The sequence below is a fragment of the Rhamphochromis sp. 'chilingali' genome, assembly GCF_963969265.1.
Source record: "Rhamphochromis sp. 'chilingali' genome assembly, chromosome: 11".
Classification (NCBI taxonomy): domain Eukaryota; kingdom Metazoa; phylum Chordata; class Actinopteri; order Cichliformes; family Cichlidae; genus Rhamphochromis; species Rhamphochromis sp. 'chilingali'.
In genome coordinates this window covers 19,827,614-19,840,193 of record NC_137938.1, presented here as the reverse complement: position 1 = coordinate 19,840,193, position 12,580 = coordinate 19,827,614, and the positions used below count along the sequence as shown (strand labels likewise).

The 12,580-nt window shown below is 39.5% G+C and overlaps 1 protein-coding gene across 1 annotated transcript in view; it reads left to right on the top strand.

The window, feature by feature from the left end:
• LOC308406095 (dynein axonemal heavy chain 11) overlaps positions 1-12,580 on the top strand; it is a 41,805-nt gene that overhangs the window by 27,524 nt on the left and 1,701 nt on the right. The window contains exons 60-81 of the mRNA XM_080896927.1: positions 230-412; positions 539-640; positions 740-874; positions 2,151-2,324; positions 2,433-2,668; positions 2,806-2,928; positions 6,388-6,592; positions 6,712-6,876; positions 7,066-7,206; positions 7,380-7,550; positions 7,959-8,081; positions 8,177-8,370; positions 8,448-8,596; positions 8,677-8,804; positions 9,094-9,321; positions 9,407-9,598; positions 10,602-10,730; positions 11,254-11,496; positions 11,596-11,778; positions 11,858-11,973; positions 12,101-12,213; positions 12,300-12,440. Coding sequence (XP_080753053.1) covers positions 230-412; positions 539-640; positions 740-874; positions 2,151-2,324; positions 2,433-2,668; positions 2,806-2,928; positions 6,388-6,592; positions 6,712-6,876; positions 7,066-7,206; positions 7,380-7,550; positions 7,959-8,081; positions 8,177-8,370; positions 8,448-8,596; positions 8,677-8,804; positions 9,094-9,321; positions 9,407-9,598; positions 10,602-10,730; positions 11,254-11,496; positions 11,596-11,778; positions 11,858-11,973; positions 12,101-12,213; positions 12,300-12,440 — 3,574 coding nt within the window. The remainder of the gene's footprint in view (positions 1-229; positions 413-538; positions 641-739; positions 875-2,150; positions 2,325-2,432; positions 2,669-2,805; positions 2,929-6,387; positions 6,593-6,711; positions 6,877-7,065; positions 7,207-7,379; positions 7,551-7,958; positions 8,082-8,176; positions 8,371-8,447; positions 8,597-8,676; positions 8,805-9,093; positions 9,322-9,406; positions 9,599-10,601; positions 10,731-11,253; positions 11,497-11,595; positions 11,779-11,857; positions 11,974-12,100; positions 12,214-12,299; positions 12,441-12,580) is intronic.

Sequence of the window (12,580 nt, the reverse complement as noted above, 5' to 3'; positions counted from 1 at the left end):
TAGATGCCAGCTTCGGGTATCACTTTTTAAAATTTTTCACCACAGGACTTAATCCTAAGAATTGTTGATGAGAGGAATCAAATATAACCCTCATTTTGTGGGACTTTCTCTTTTGTAAGCAAAGAATTAAAGTGTTTGAAGTGGTTATGATTCGCAACATGCTCTATTTGTGTTCCATTTTCAGCCTTCATCAAATGCTGTCTCATTTGTTTTGGTTTTTGTGTGTCAGGTGGATGATTTCCTGCAGGCCTTGATGTCGTATGATAAGGAGCACATCCCTGAGTCATGCCTGACTGTGGTGAAACAAGAATATCTGAGAAACCCAGACTTTCACCCTGATCTAGTTTGGACCAAATCTACAGCTGCAGCTGGTCTTTGTGCCTGGACCATTAATATTGTGAGATATTACGAGGTCAGCCATTGCATTCAAATAAACTCTAAGGCAGTTTCTTATGTTTCCTATGAGAAATCTTATTCTTCATTTTAAAGTTGTTGTTTTTTTCACACATGCTGTATTTATTTTTTATTTATTTTGCAGATCTATTGTGAGGTGATTCCAAAAAGGCATGCCTTGTCACAAGCTAATGCAGAGCTAGAAACAGCAACAGCCAAACTGTTGGCACTTCAAAAGAAGTTGGCAGTGAGTACAATGTTATTCTTACCTAAGTCACTCAGTCTAAATACTGCATTTTCTTTATCGTTTTTAATTTGCATGGCTTCCTTCCTTTTGTTTCTATAGGATCTTGATGCCAGCCTCCAGAACATAACAGCTCAGTATGAAATGGCTACAGCTGAGAAAATCAGTTGTCAGGAGGAGGTGATGCGTACCACCCAGACCATAGAGCTGGCCAACCGACTAGTCAAGGGCTTAATGGTAAACAAGGGGAGATAGAGGAGTTTGGTCGTGTCATTGGGGCTGACCTGGCATACAGTTAACTGTCAATTTGCTGGAGATATGCATGGAGAGGTGCTGGTAATAGAATTGCATCAGTAATCTGGACTGGAAGTTGTTATGTCCTGGCAGGATGGCCTGACAGTTGTGTGAGCAGATCAGGCAAAGGGAGATTTTACAGCCCAGCCCAGCAGCATACCGGGGACTTGTGAGACAGGTAGAGAGGGCTGGACCACTGAAAACGCATGGCTGAACTGGGCAACTGGCTGGCTGAGCAGTTTCCAAATTGAGGAGTGAAGAGAAATGGCAAGAGGTCTACACTAACACTACCCTGTGTCTGTGTGGTAGATGTGTGAGCACTTCTGAGCTTGTCCAAAGAGTAAAAAAATTATTTCTTCAGAAGTTTTTGTTTTTTTTTAAATTATTTGAAAAAGTGCAGATGGGAAATTATGGAATGTGGAGAATATAAATGTCGATAGCTGCATATTTATGTAGCTGGTTTAATATAACATTCAACTTTGCTGCATTCCTTTGCATGTCTTTTTTTAGTCAGCCAAATCTTTATCTTTATGGATGCTAATATGAAATAAAATATGGTCATTTCAGTGGCCATTTTGCAAGTTCGACTTCCTTATTCCAGAAAATAAATGCGGTTTGCATGGAACGGTTTGGCTTTTAAGCATATCAAGATAAATGTTTTGTCTTTATGGCATTGACCTGGAAGCAATAGTGTACAGACTAATAAATCAGGCCGTCTATATTTAATCATTAACTTACCTCAAAGCCTCAACAGCTGTTGGAAATTAACAATGTCTCACCCCAGACTGAGTGATATTACAGGCAATCCATAATACATTAGAGTAAAATTATAGTGATTTTTAACTGTCTGAGAATTTATTATGTGACATATTCTAGATCCACAGCCCCTTGTAAGAAAATGCCATGCGTGATTTATTGTTGTAGGCTGTCACAGTCACAGTATTGAAGGTTTAAATGAATGCTAAATTGATGCCGAGTGAATCTACAGCCAAACACCCAGAGTTATTGTAAGGGAATTGCAGTTGTATGCTTTACTGCTTACATCTTCTTAGTTTGCATGATAAATGTGAGCAGTGGGAAGCTGCCTAGGATGCACATAATTCAGAAGCACAGATTGTTTACTTCTTGATGTAAATGGTCATGAGATGGACTGCTCTCTTTGGTATTTTGTGTGTATTTTTTAAAGATGATATTGAAGCTTGCTGTTTGTGTCTTATAGTCAGAGAAGGAGCGCTGGTCCCTGAAAATTGTCCAGTTTGAAAAGCAAAAGAAAACCCTGTGTGGTGATGTGCTCCTCACGTCAGCATTTGTCTCCTACATGGGTTACTTTACCAGCCAGTATCGTGTGGAGCTTTTTAACAACAAGTGGATTCCTTTCCTTAGATCTCTGAATGTAAGCAACATACTTTCACTACCATCCTTCTTTCTCTGAGTCTGAACTGGAGTGCACAGCCACCAGTGCTTGAACCAAAATGACATCATTCCTGTGTTTCTGTTCCAGGTCTCTGTACCCCTGACAGACGGCCTGGATCCAGTCCTCATGCTTACAGATGATGCCACCGTGGCTGCTTGGCATAACCAGGGTCTGCCAAATGATAGGATGTCTATTGAGAACGCGGCCATCCTGACCACCAGTGAGCGTTGGCCACTCATCATCGACCCACAGCAGCAGGGCATCAAGTGGATCAGAAATCAGCTAGCGTCAGAGCTGAGGGTGGTGCAGCTTGGACAGAAAGGGTGAGAAGCGGTAAATTATTGTCAGTTTTGCTGTCACAGTGTGATTGTATTACTCGTGTCAGTGAGTGCTCATGAAACTTAAAAATTTGCAGCTCCAGTCATGTTTCTTTTTCTTGTTTTTTTTTCTTTCTATACAGTTGTTTAGATGTGATTGAACAAGCTCTTGTCTTTGGGGAAACTGTCGTGATAGAGAACCTGCCAGAAAAGGTAGACCCGGTTCTGGAGCCTCTACTAAGCAGGAAAACTATTAAACAAGGAAGGTTGGTACTAAAACATGAACAGTACACGTTTAAGCATTTTTTAGCTTGCAAAGATCATTAAAAAAACCCACTACTGCTCTGTTACGTAGCATTGGTGCTGTTGCACGCCAAATAATGCTTTAAATCAATATGCGGTTTTTGCATCACCGTTCCTTCATAAGTCGATATACCCACAACTTGTCCCAATGCATCTGTCGTGTGAGACAATAGAAGCACATTTGCCAGATGGTTGAATCTCACTGAGCTTTGAAGCACCAGTAAGACATGTCTGAATGCATTATTATTGCCTGCTCTTTAGATTATAAATGAATTTTGCGGCACATCGCCTGAATCCCTGAGGCCAACGTATTGATTGGCCCCTCAAGACTGGTGATGGATGTATATTTGTGTGCTCATATTCTTTAGGTGCAATGAATATTGAACAGCTTAGCCTAAGCGTAAAGGCTGAATTCGGCACAGTCATGGTTATGTAAAAAGACTCCTGTCTCCTACAGAAAAATGGCATCTAACATAATAAATTCATAAGTCGTCTATCACCATGAAAGACTCAAGTCAGCTTCAGTAACCTAACTAAACACTGTAACTGTAGGTGGTTTGCTCGTATTTGTCTCCATACTGTACCTTTAGAGCAATTGTGGACTAATTTATACATTTACACTACATTTGGATTTCTTTTAACCAGAGTGGGGTCATATTTGTGAATTATATCATTAAGTTTGTCAAATAGTGCTGCTATTTAAATTTATTTACTGAAAATGAAAAATTAATATCATATAAAGAAAATGTATATCATAGTGTCCTAAACAATACAGTGTCTTTATAGTCATGGTTAGAGTTACTTTCAAGTACTATAACAACTCTCACACACAAACAGGACTCACATCCAACAATAAATCCACTAAGTTAGACCCTCGATTCCAGCCCAACTAGTGGTGGCAGATGGCTGCCCCTCCGGGAACCTGGTTCTGAATCTGATTCAGAATCAGAATACTTTATTAATCCCTAAGGAAATTATGTGGGTTCTGCAGGAGGTGTCTTCCTGTTAAAGGGGTGTTTTTCTTTTCCACTGTTGCCAAAGTGCTAGCTCATAAGGGTTTTTCTGATTGTTGCAGTTTTCTCTGTTTTCTTTGTATTCTTGTAGGGTCACTGCCTACATTACAATATAAAGCATCTTGAGGCAACTGATGTTGTGATTTGGAGCTATATAAATAAAACTGAATTGAATATAATAAGTATAATAGGTATTGCTTTATTGTATGTGTGAAGCACTGGAGACAAGTGAACTGTTTAGTTCTTAAATTAATTACTGATTTGTCTGGTCTTGCTGCATTCTAGCAGTCTTGGCTTAGTCAAGCTTTTCCTTGATGAACAGATGTGCCTTATTGGCTGTAGTGTGAATCTGTTTTAAGCATACAAAGCAAGAAATGCATATTTCACTGAAATTTGTTAATTTTTGTGGGTTTTTTTTTTTTTTTTTTGTTTTTGTTTGTTTTTTGTTTTTTGTTAAACATTTGGATGTTTATATCTTTGGCTTGGTGTTGTAATAGTCCTTAGTTTGAAAGTGATGGATCTAGCTTCCAGGTCTGAAAAGTGAGCTAGTGTTGGAGTTTTTTCTAATGGCCAGCAGCAAGTGAACTTCTGGTTGGAAAAGAAGAAAATATCCACTTGTATAAAATTACCCTCTGGTTCCTTTGGTCTGTAACCTCAGTAAACACCTTCCTGATGAATTTACGAGCTGAATGTGACACAACATCAAGTAAATTTGGTAAATTATGGTCCCCATTAGAGTCAAAGAGGAGGATAAAGCAGGATATTATAATAGGTCGCTACAATATGTGTGTGCACTATGTTCAGTTTCTCATTTAGTTCCACCTCTCCTCTCCGTCTTGTGTAGTTTCAGAAAATCAATATGCAGAGAGCAAAAATGTCAAGTCCAAGGCTTTACAATCGGAGTTTACTAACTTGTGTGTGTCATCAAAGTGGTTACATCCATTTTTAAATATAGAATTTCTTTACTCAGTAATGATGTTTTACATAAAACATTATAACTATATAATTTCTGGCATAAACATAATAATATACACAACCTCATAATAAATAAAATCATTATAAAATTAGTACTTACTAATATTAGCAACTATTATTAGTAATCACCAGAGTTTAATTAATTAACAATTTAATGTTTGTAAGCAATGGCTATTCTAAAAAGCCACCAATTAAGTTAATATCAATTTGAAGCAGTCAAATCTTTTTGCAAAATCATCGCCCCTGGGAATTCTTTTGGCGGTGATACTCGTGCATTTGTAGTTCACTAATAATTAAGCTTTGTTACGACGATATGGTGACTTTTTATGGTGGTTATTATTATTATTATTATTATTATTATTATTATTAAAAAAAGGACAACTCTCTCTGATTTCAAACTCGGTTTTTCAAACACGACCACTATTCTGGTGAAAATTTCCAAACCACTGGTGTCACTAAAGTAGCTGCTCTGCAAATACCTCAGTTACCAAAGAAAAATACAGTAAATTCCATAAACTGGACAAGCAACAGCAGAATAAATAGAAAATACGACATATTGACGTCCTGCTTTGATCTCCTACTCAGAAATGTTTACATCTTTCTTGCTCTGATATTTGTAAGACCATGAATATTGAATATTCGGGCGAATGTTCATCGAGCGTCTTTTGAAGCCCTGTCTGTCCAGGCGTAACAATTCATCATAGTAAATCTGATTATAAGTTTATCCCTTGTAGATGACCCACACGCTTGTTTCTGTCGATGATTAATACAACCTGCTGGGGCGGCCATGATGGATCTCGTAGGTCTCCACAGCTGAAGTTCATTAATAATTGGAATGTTGTAGAGTGTGAAGTAATGAATACTAATTATTCCTTTCATGGCTGACGGAAGACTACAAGCCAATCCATCAGCAAGGACTTTAATTTGGTGGAGTAATGGTTCTATCAATAGTACATTAATTCTGGCTTGTGAAGATATAGAGTTGAACCAGACCCAGGCCATGAGGAACCTGTGCCATAAAAATTGGGGCCTTGCCTGACATCCAAGGGGTAATTAGAGATAAATGAAAAGCCACCAGGTTCGTCAAGCCACTGCTAATTTAATTGAAATGCAGGAACAGATAAATATTGGCTGGTGCCATGATAATCTTTCATATTTACTCAAGAATATTTGTCTATAGGGTAAGTGACATTTGGAGCCAAACTAAAGTTGTAGGGCAAAAACAGAAGTGCAGTTCAGACCATCTTCATCATAATCATGGCTTGCTTTTTTTAAGTACACTTCCTGCCAGGTAACAAGTCTAACAAGGGGGTACGATACCAGGCTGTCTTCTTTTTATCACTTACTTCTATAATCTAAATAACCAACATGCTGTTGAGGCCTCATTGTCCTTCAGATTAAATAAATAAAAATATTTGTGGTCCTATTATCCAGGTACATTCTAATTGGAGGCAAGGAGTGCACTTACAACAGTAATTTTAAACTCATTCTTCACACCAAGTTGGCCAATCCACATTTCCCTCCTGAGCTCCAGGCCCAGACCACCCTGATCAACTTCACCGTGACTCCTAAGGGCCTGGAGGAGCAGCTGCTGGGACAGGTAGTCTCTCGGGAGAGACCTGATTTGGAGGAACTAAAGGTAATCCACAGATGAAAGTTACATTCTTTTTCGAGTAAAGCATTTTGTCTACATGATAATCCTTAATACCTGATAGGAAAAATGTGCAGTTTTGAACTGTTCTGAGTACATTTTCCAAGACGAAGCTGACCACGCAGCAGAACCACTTCAAGATTGAGCTGAGAAGGTTTGAAGATGACCTGCTGAATCGCCTCTCTGCAGCCCATGGTAATTTTCTAGGGGATATTTTTCTGGTGGAGCAACTTGAGAATACCAAGACTACAGCCGCTCACATTCAATGCAAGGTAAGGCTATTTTTCTTTTTGTTGTTTTTTTTGTCACTCGGTTGTTTTTTTTTGAATGTCATAAACAGCAAGCACCTCATTTTATTGCATTAGCTGCAAATGATGTGTAGTTAGGAATAAGTGTAATGAGAGGGTTTTGGAGCATGACTGAGAGCCTAATAGCTCATTTTGTGCAATTGGAACTCACAGGTGGCGGAGGCCAGAGAGAACGAGAGAAAGATCAACGAGGCTCGAGAACTATACCGCCCAGCAGCTGAGAGAGCATCGCTCCTCTTCTTTATCATCGACAACCTCAGCAAGATTAACCTGATGTACCAGTTTTCTCTCAAGGTGAAACCTTTATCGCTGAAGTGCTCTTAGAGGACAGATATCGCTTTGTGGTTTTTGCAATTATTATTTATCTTTATGTAAAAATGAGCTTAAACATGTCCCTCTATACCAGATGTCAGTCCAAAAAAACTTGTTTGCATACACATGGTGTCCTCGTTTTTGTTGCATTCCAGACCTTTAACTCGGTGTTTAATAAAGCAATGGAGCGTGCCGAATGGGATGAGCATGTGAGGACCAGAGTCTGCTCCCTCAGTGAGGCCATCACCTATTCTGTATTCCTGTACACCAGCCAGGGCCTGTTTGAGAGAGACAAGTTAACCTTCTTGTCACACACTGCCTTCCAGGTGAGGGACTCAGGACCGCCTCAGAGGTGGGGCCTCCTGTCATCCTCATCAATCAAAGTACTTTTCTTCCCCCACATTAACTTCAATTAAAAGCAGTCAGGAATACCATACGCTGCTATTGATTACCTCTCACACCTTGCACCGTGGCTGCTGCTCACACAGTTGGTTCTGACAAGGGGGCTGGTTCTGATGGCATAATGCAATTATCTGTCATTGCACCAACTGTTTTCATCTTGGAAACTGTGGCACTCTGAAGGCTGTCCTTCATGTGGCTATTTCACATTCAGAGGCCTGTAAAAGTTTACCCAGCACCATTTCCTGAGTTTTCCCATTTTTATTTCAGTAGCCGTGGAAATTCTATCAATAACAGAGAGCGCATAATAAACTGCTTTTGGTACTTCTCCTCAGATTCAGCTCAAGGAGAAACTGATTGATATGCAGGAATTAGACTTCTTGCTGCGCTATCCCGTGGAGGCAAGCAAAGTTAGTCCAGTGCCGTTCCTCTCTATGTCTGCCTGGGGGGCCATTAAGGTACAGTAAATATTAAGATGACACATTCGACAAATGAAAAGTTCATATTTTCACTCTTTTTAAGTGAAGTATCAATGTGTGTTTCTTTGTTGCAGACAATTTCTACAATTGAGGGCTTCAGTGGACTTGACAGAGACATAGAGAGCTCACCGAATCGCTGGAGGAAGATAGTTGAGTCCAGCTGTCCTGAAAATGAAAGGCTTCCTCAAGACTGGAAGAATACGAATTCCCTCCAGAGGCTGATTATCCTGAGAGCTCTTCGCCCTGATCGGATGACCTACACACTAAGGTGAGTAAACTCACTAAAGCACATTTGTGTTTCTAGTTATTGTACACAACTGAGCTTTTGATGATGTCTCCTGGCAGGAAATTTGTAGAGGAAAGCATGGGAGCTAAGTATGTGGACAGTGCCAGGCTGGAATTTGAGAGGCTGTTTGAAGACAGCGGTCCCTCAACACCTGTGTTCTTCATCCTCTCACCTGGAGTGGATCCACTCAGAGATGTAGAGAAACTTGGTATGATGTATATTCTTTGTTAGTTACAAATCCTGTATTGTTATTTATGCTCAGATTTTCAAAATTGTCTTTGTGTGCAGGTTTAAAACTGGGATTTTCCATTGACCAGGGAACTTTGCACAATGTGTCCCTGGGACAGGGACAAGAGATAATGGCTGAGAGGGTTCTCAAAAATGCCTCTAAACATGGACACTGGGTCATTTTGCAGGTAGGGAATCCTATTATTCAATGACTGCAGCAGTTCCAGTTGGCTTATAAAGCACCTAATGATATTATCTAACCCCCGGAGCAGGGGAAATAAATTTGGTTCAATAAAAACCATAATTGCCTAGATCAGCTCACTAAATGGCTCCTTTAAGGCAAAGTCTGTAGCCAAGTAAATCAGTGGTTTCAGATCAGAACACAGAGAGACAGTTTTCATGGCATTTACTATGAAATAAAATTTACGCACAAATTCTATCAACCTGTTACATATTCTACTTTATTTTGATGCTCAGAATGTACACCTGGTGGCTCAGTGGCTGCCCTCTTTGGATGCTCTTCTGGAGACAACAGCCGTGGACAGTAACCCCAGCTATCGGGTTTTCATCACCGGAGAACCCGCGCCATGTCCTGAGCAGCATGTAATCCCCAGAGGCATATTGGAAAATGCCATCAAAATCACCAACGAGCCACCCACTGGAATGAATGCCAGCTTGCACGCAGCCCTCGGCAACTTCAGCCAGGTAAAATGGAAAATATGCTTTATTTCTAATATGCTTCGACTGTAGTAGTCACTGAAATCTTCACTTGTTTTCTTTCTCCTTTCAGGACACTCTGGATATGTGCTCCAGAGAACAAGAGTTCAACTCGATGCTCTTCTCCCTCTGCTTTTTTCATTCCTGTGTAACGGAGCGCCGTAAATTTGGCCCACAAGGGTGGAATAACAACTACCCCTTCAGCACGGGGGACCTAACAATCTCAGCTAATGTCTTGTACAACTACTTAGAGACCAACACAAAAGTATGTTTAGCACTATTTTCTACAGCTAAACTGACATTTTAAGTTTTATTTATTTTAATTTAGCATTTCGATTACTGTAATACAACTTTTAATTTGTTTTTGCAGCTACCTTCTTTGCCGGCTAAATTTATAATGATAATGGTACTTAGCATTGGCATTTCTAACAGACAGTAATGTTGAATTACTGCAGTGTCTCCAATTACTTATTGAAATCTTTTGTCCCACTGTTATTTGTGAAAAATGTTCATTCCCATCTTTTTTTATTCCACATTTCTTCTCTTATAACTATGAACACGCAACCTGTAATTTAGCTTTATTTCACATAGACAAAAAATCCATTCTTAAGGTGCTGCTCCCCTCACAACTGCTAATGCATTGCTCTTAGGACTCCTATTACTCTGGTCATAACCAATTATGTCTCCCAGGTATTCTGCCCTCCAAAAACGAATGTCCTTCATTATGTTAACCAAACAGTAACCTGTATGTGCGTATACAGAGAATTCATTAGGAGGGCAATGAAGCGTTATCCTAAATGTAATTACATGCAGCCAATGTGACAGTTCACAACGCTACATAAGTGATCACTGCAATTAGAGCTGATGAAGGAAGCAATTTGCAAAACAATACAGGTACAAATGATTGTGAACCTACAGCTTTTGTAATTTGTTATGAATCACAGCTTCTTTTCTTCCTCCTTCACCCTCACGGATCACAATCTCCCGCTGTGGAAAAGACTCTTCTGTCGCACTTCAGATCAGTGTGTATAAGAAACATAATTTTGCTATATTTCCCTACTGTTGTCATTATGAAAAGTAGCCTATCTCGGAGGTTGTTTGCTTGAAGTTTGAAAACAAAAAAAACTTCTTTTTTTTTATCAGGAAAATAGAAACATGTCTCTATAAGAGAACAAAAATGAACCCTGGGAATAATTTTAATAAACCTACCACAATGCATTCGTGTCTTATATTTGCAATATGATTTTAGTCAATAACATCTATTGCAGTTCATGCAGGTGCCTTGGGAGGACTTGTGTTATCTGTTTGGAGAGATCATGTATGGAGGACACATTACTGATGTCTGGGATAGAAGACTGTGTAAAACTTACCTGCAGGAATTTATGCATCCTAAAATGGTAAGGCAGAGGTGATGTAGCCTAATTTGTTCACATCTTCTTTATTTTTTTTATTTTTTTATAAACAAAAGTGTCACTTTTGAAATGTATTTCACTTCATTTAATAACATCTGCTCATTATTTAGGTACAAACTTTTATCTGGAGTTGTGTTCAATTTTATGATGACAGGCTAATCCATAGCTGTGTAGCTGTTTTGAGTTGTTGTCAAGGTAAAGGGTGCCCCCTGGGGGTGAAATACTAAACTGCAGTTTTGCATGTAATACCAGTCTAGGTTTTCTGTTTCTTTAGACATTGTGCTTTTTTGACAGATACTATTAAGGGTTTATTTCATATATTTTTTCTTTTGAAGATTTCTCTTCCAGTACTTTTTCCTGAATCGGCATTTTGAAGAATGTTTTGTTGTGCCTGCAAGAAAAGACTTGCACTTGTATATTGTCCATGATATTAAAATATAAAATACATGCTTAGCTTTTTTTAATTTTAATTTTTTTGGTCTTTGTGTTATGAATTTTCAATTCCTAGTTTGAAATGGATCTCTCTCTGTGTCCGGGGTTCCTGTCTCCTCCGTTCTTGGACTACACTGGTTACCACCACTATATTGACGAACATCTCCCCTCCGAGAATCCCACTTTGTATGGTCTCCATCCAAATGCTGAGCTTGAGTGCCTCACTGTCACCTCAGACAACCTCTTAAAGGCTCTGTTGGAACTGCAGCCACAGAACTCTTCCAGAGGAGAGGGAGCAGCTCAGAGCACAGAGGAGAAGGTCTGCATGCAGAAAGAATCATTATGGGGGAGGGAAAAAAAACTGCTGAGGGTGCAGGGACCTGTCTATATCACTATCCCAGTTTATTGTATTTCTTAGGTCACGTCAATAATTGAAGACATCCTTGACAAGCTTCCTGAGGAGTATAACATGGCAGAGATTATGGCAAAGACAACAGAGCGAAACCCGTACACCTTAGTTTGCTTTCAGGAGTGTGAGCGCATGAATCTTCTGTTAGTTGAGATAAAGAAGTCCCTTCATGAGCTGGATCTTGGTCTGAAGGTACCATAAACACAGTGACTGCCAGCAAGGTGCTTTACTGTTATTATTGTAGCATTAAAAAGCATTTCTCTGTCCACAGGGCGAACTCACTTTCTCCTCCAGGATGGAGAATCTGCAGTCTGCACTGTTCATGGAGCAGGTCCCAGACTCCTGGGCCAGACTGGCTTATTCCTCCACTAAAACACTGGCACAGTGGTAACTTATGAGTCAACCTATTATATGCTAATTTTTCTTACTTCTTAAATAATCCCTTATAGGCACACTCTAAAAGCTTCTATTAATGATCTTCCTAGTTTTTTATTAACAATTATTTATTCTTTAGGTTGAATGATCTAATGTGTAGCTGCCACGAGCTCGACAGCTGGACTCAAGATTTTGTCCTACCTGCAGTTGTTTGGCTTTCGGGGCTCTTTAACCCTCAGTCCTTTCTTACCGGTGAGGACTAAACGAAGACAACGATTAATATTGCCATATGTGCACCGGTAGAACCAGAAATATTAACATAGAGTCATATTTTACAGCTGTGCTGCAGAGTATTGCTCGCAAAAACAAGTGGCCCCTGGACAAGATGACCCTGAGCGTGGATGTAACAAAGAAAATGAAGGACGACTTTGGGCATCCTCCACGGGAAGGAGCCTACATCCACGGACTCTTCATGGAAGGTCGGAATAATTAACCCAGCAGTAGATCCTGCTATACTCAAATTATATAGATTTTTCACAGTATTTTGCTTCCTGTGTCTTGGTAAAATTATTGTCTTGTAAGTATAATTGGTCAAACCCACAGTGCAACATGTGTCTTT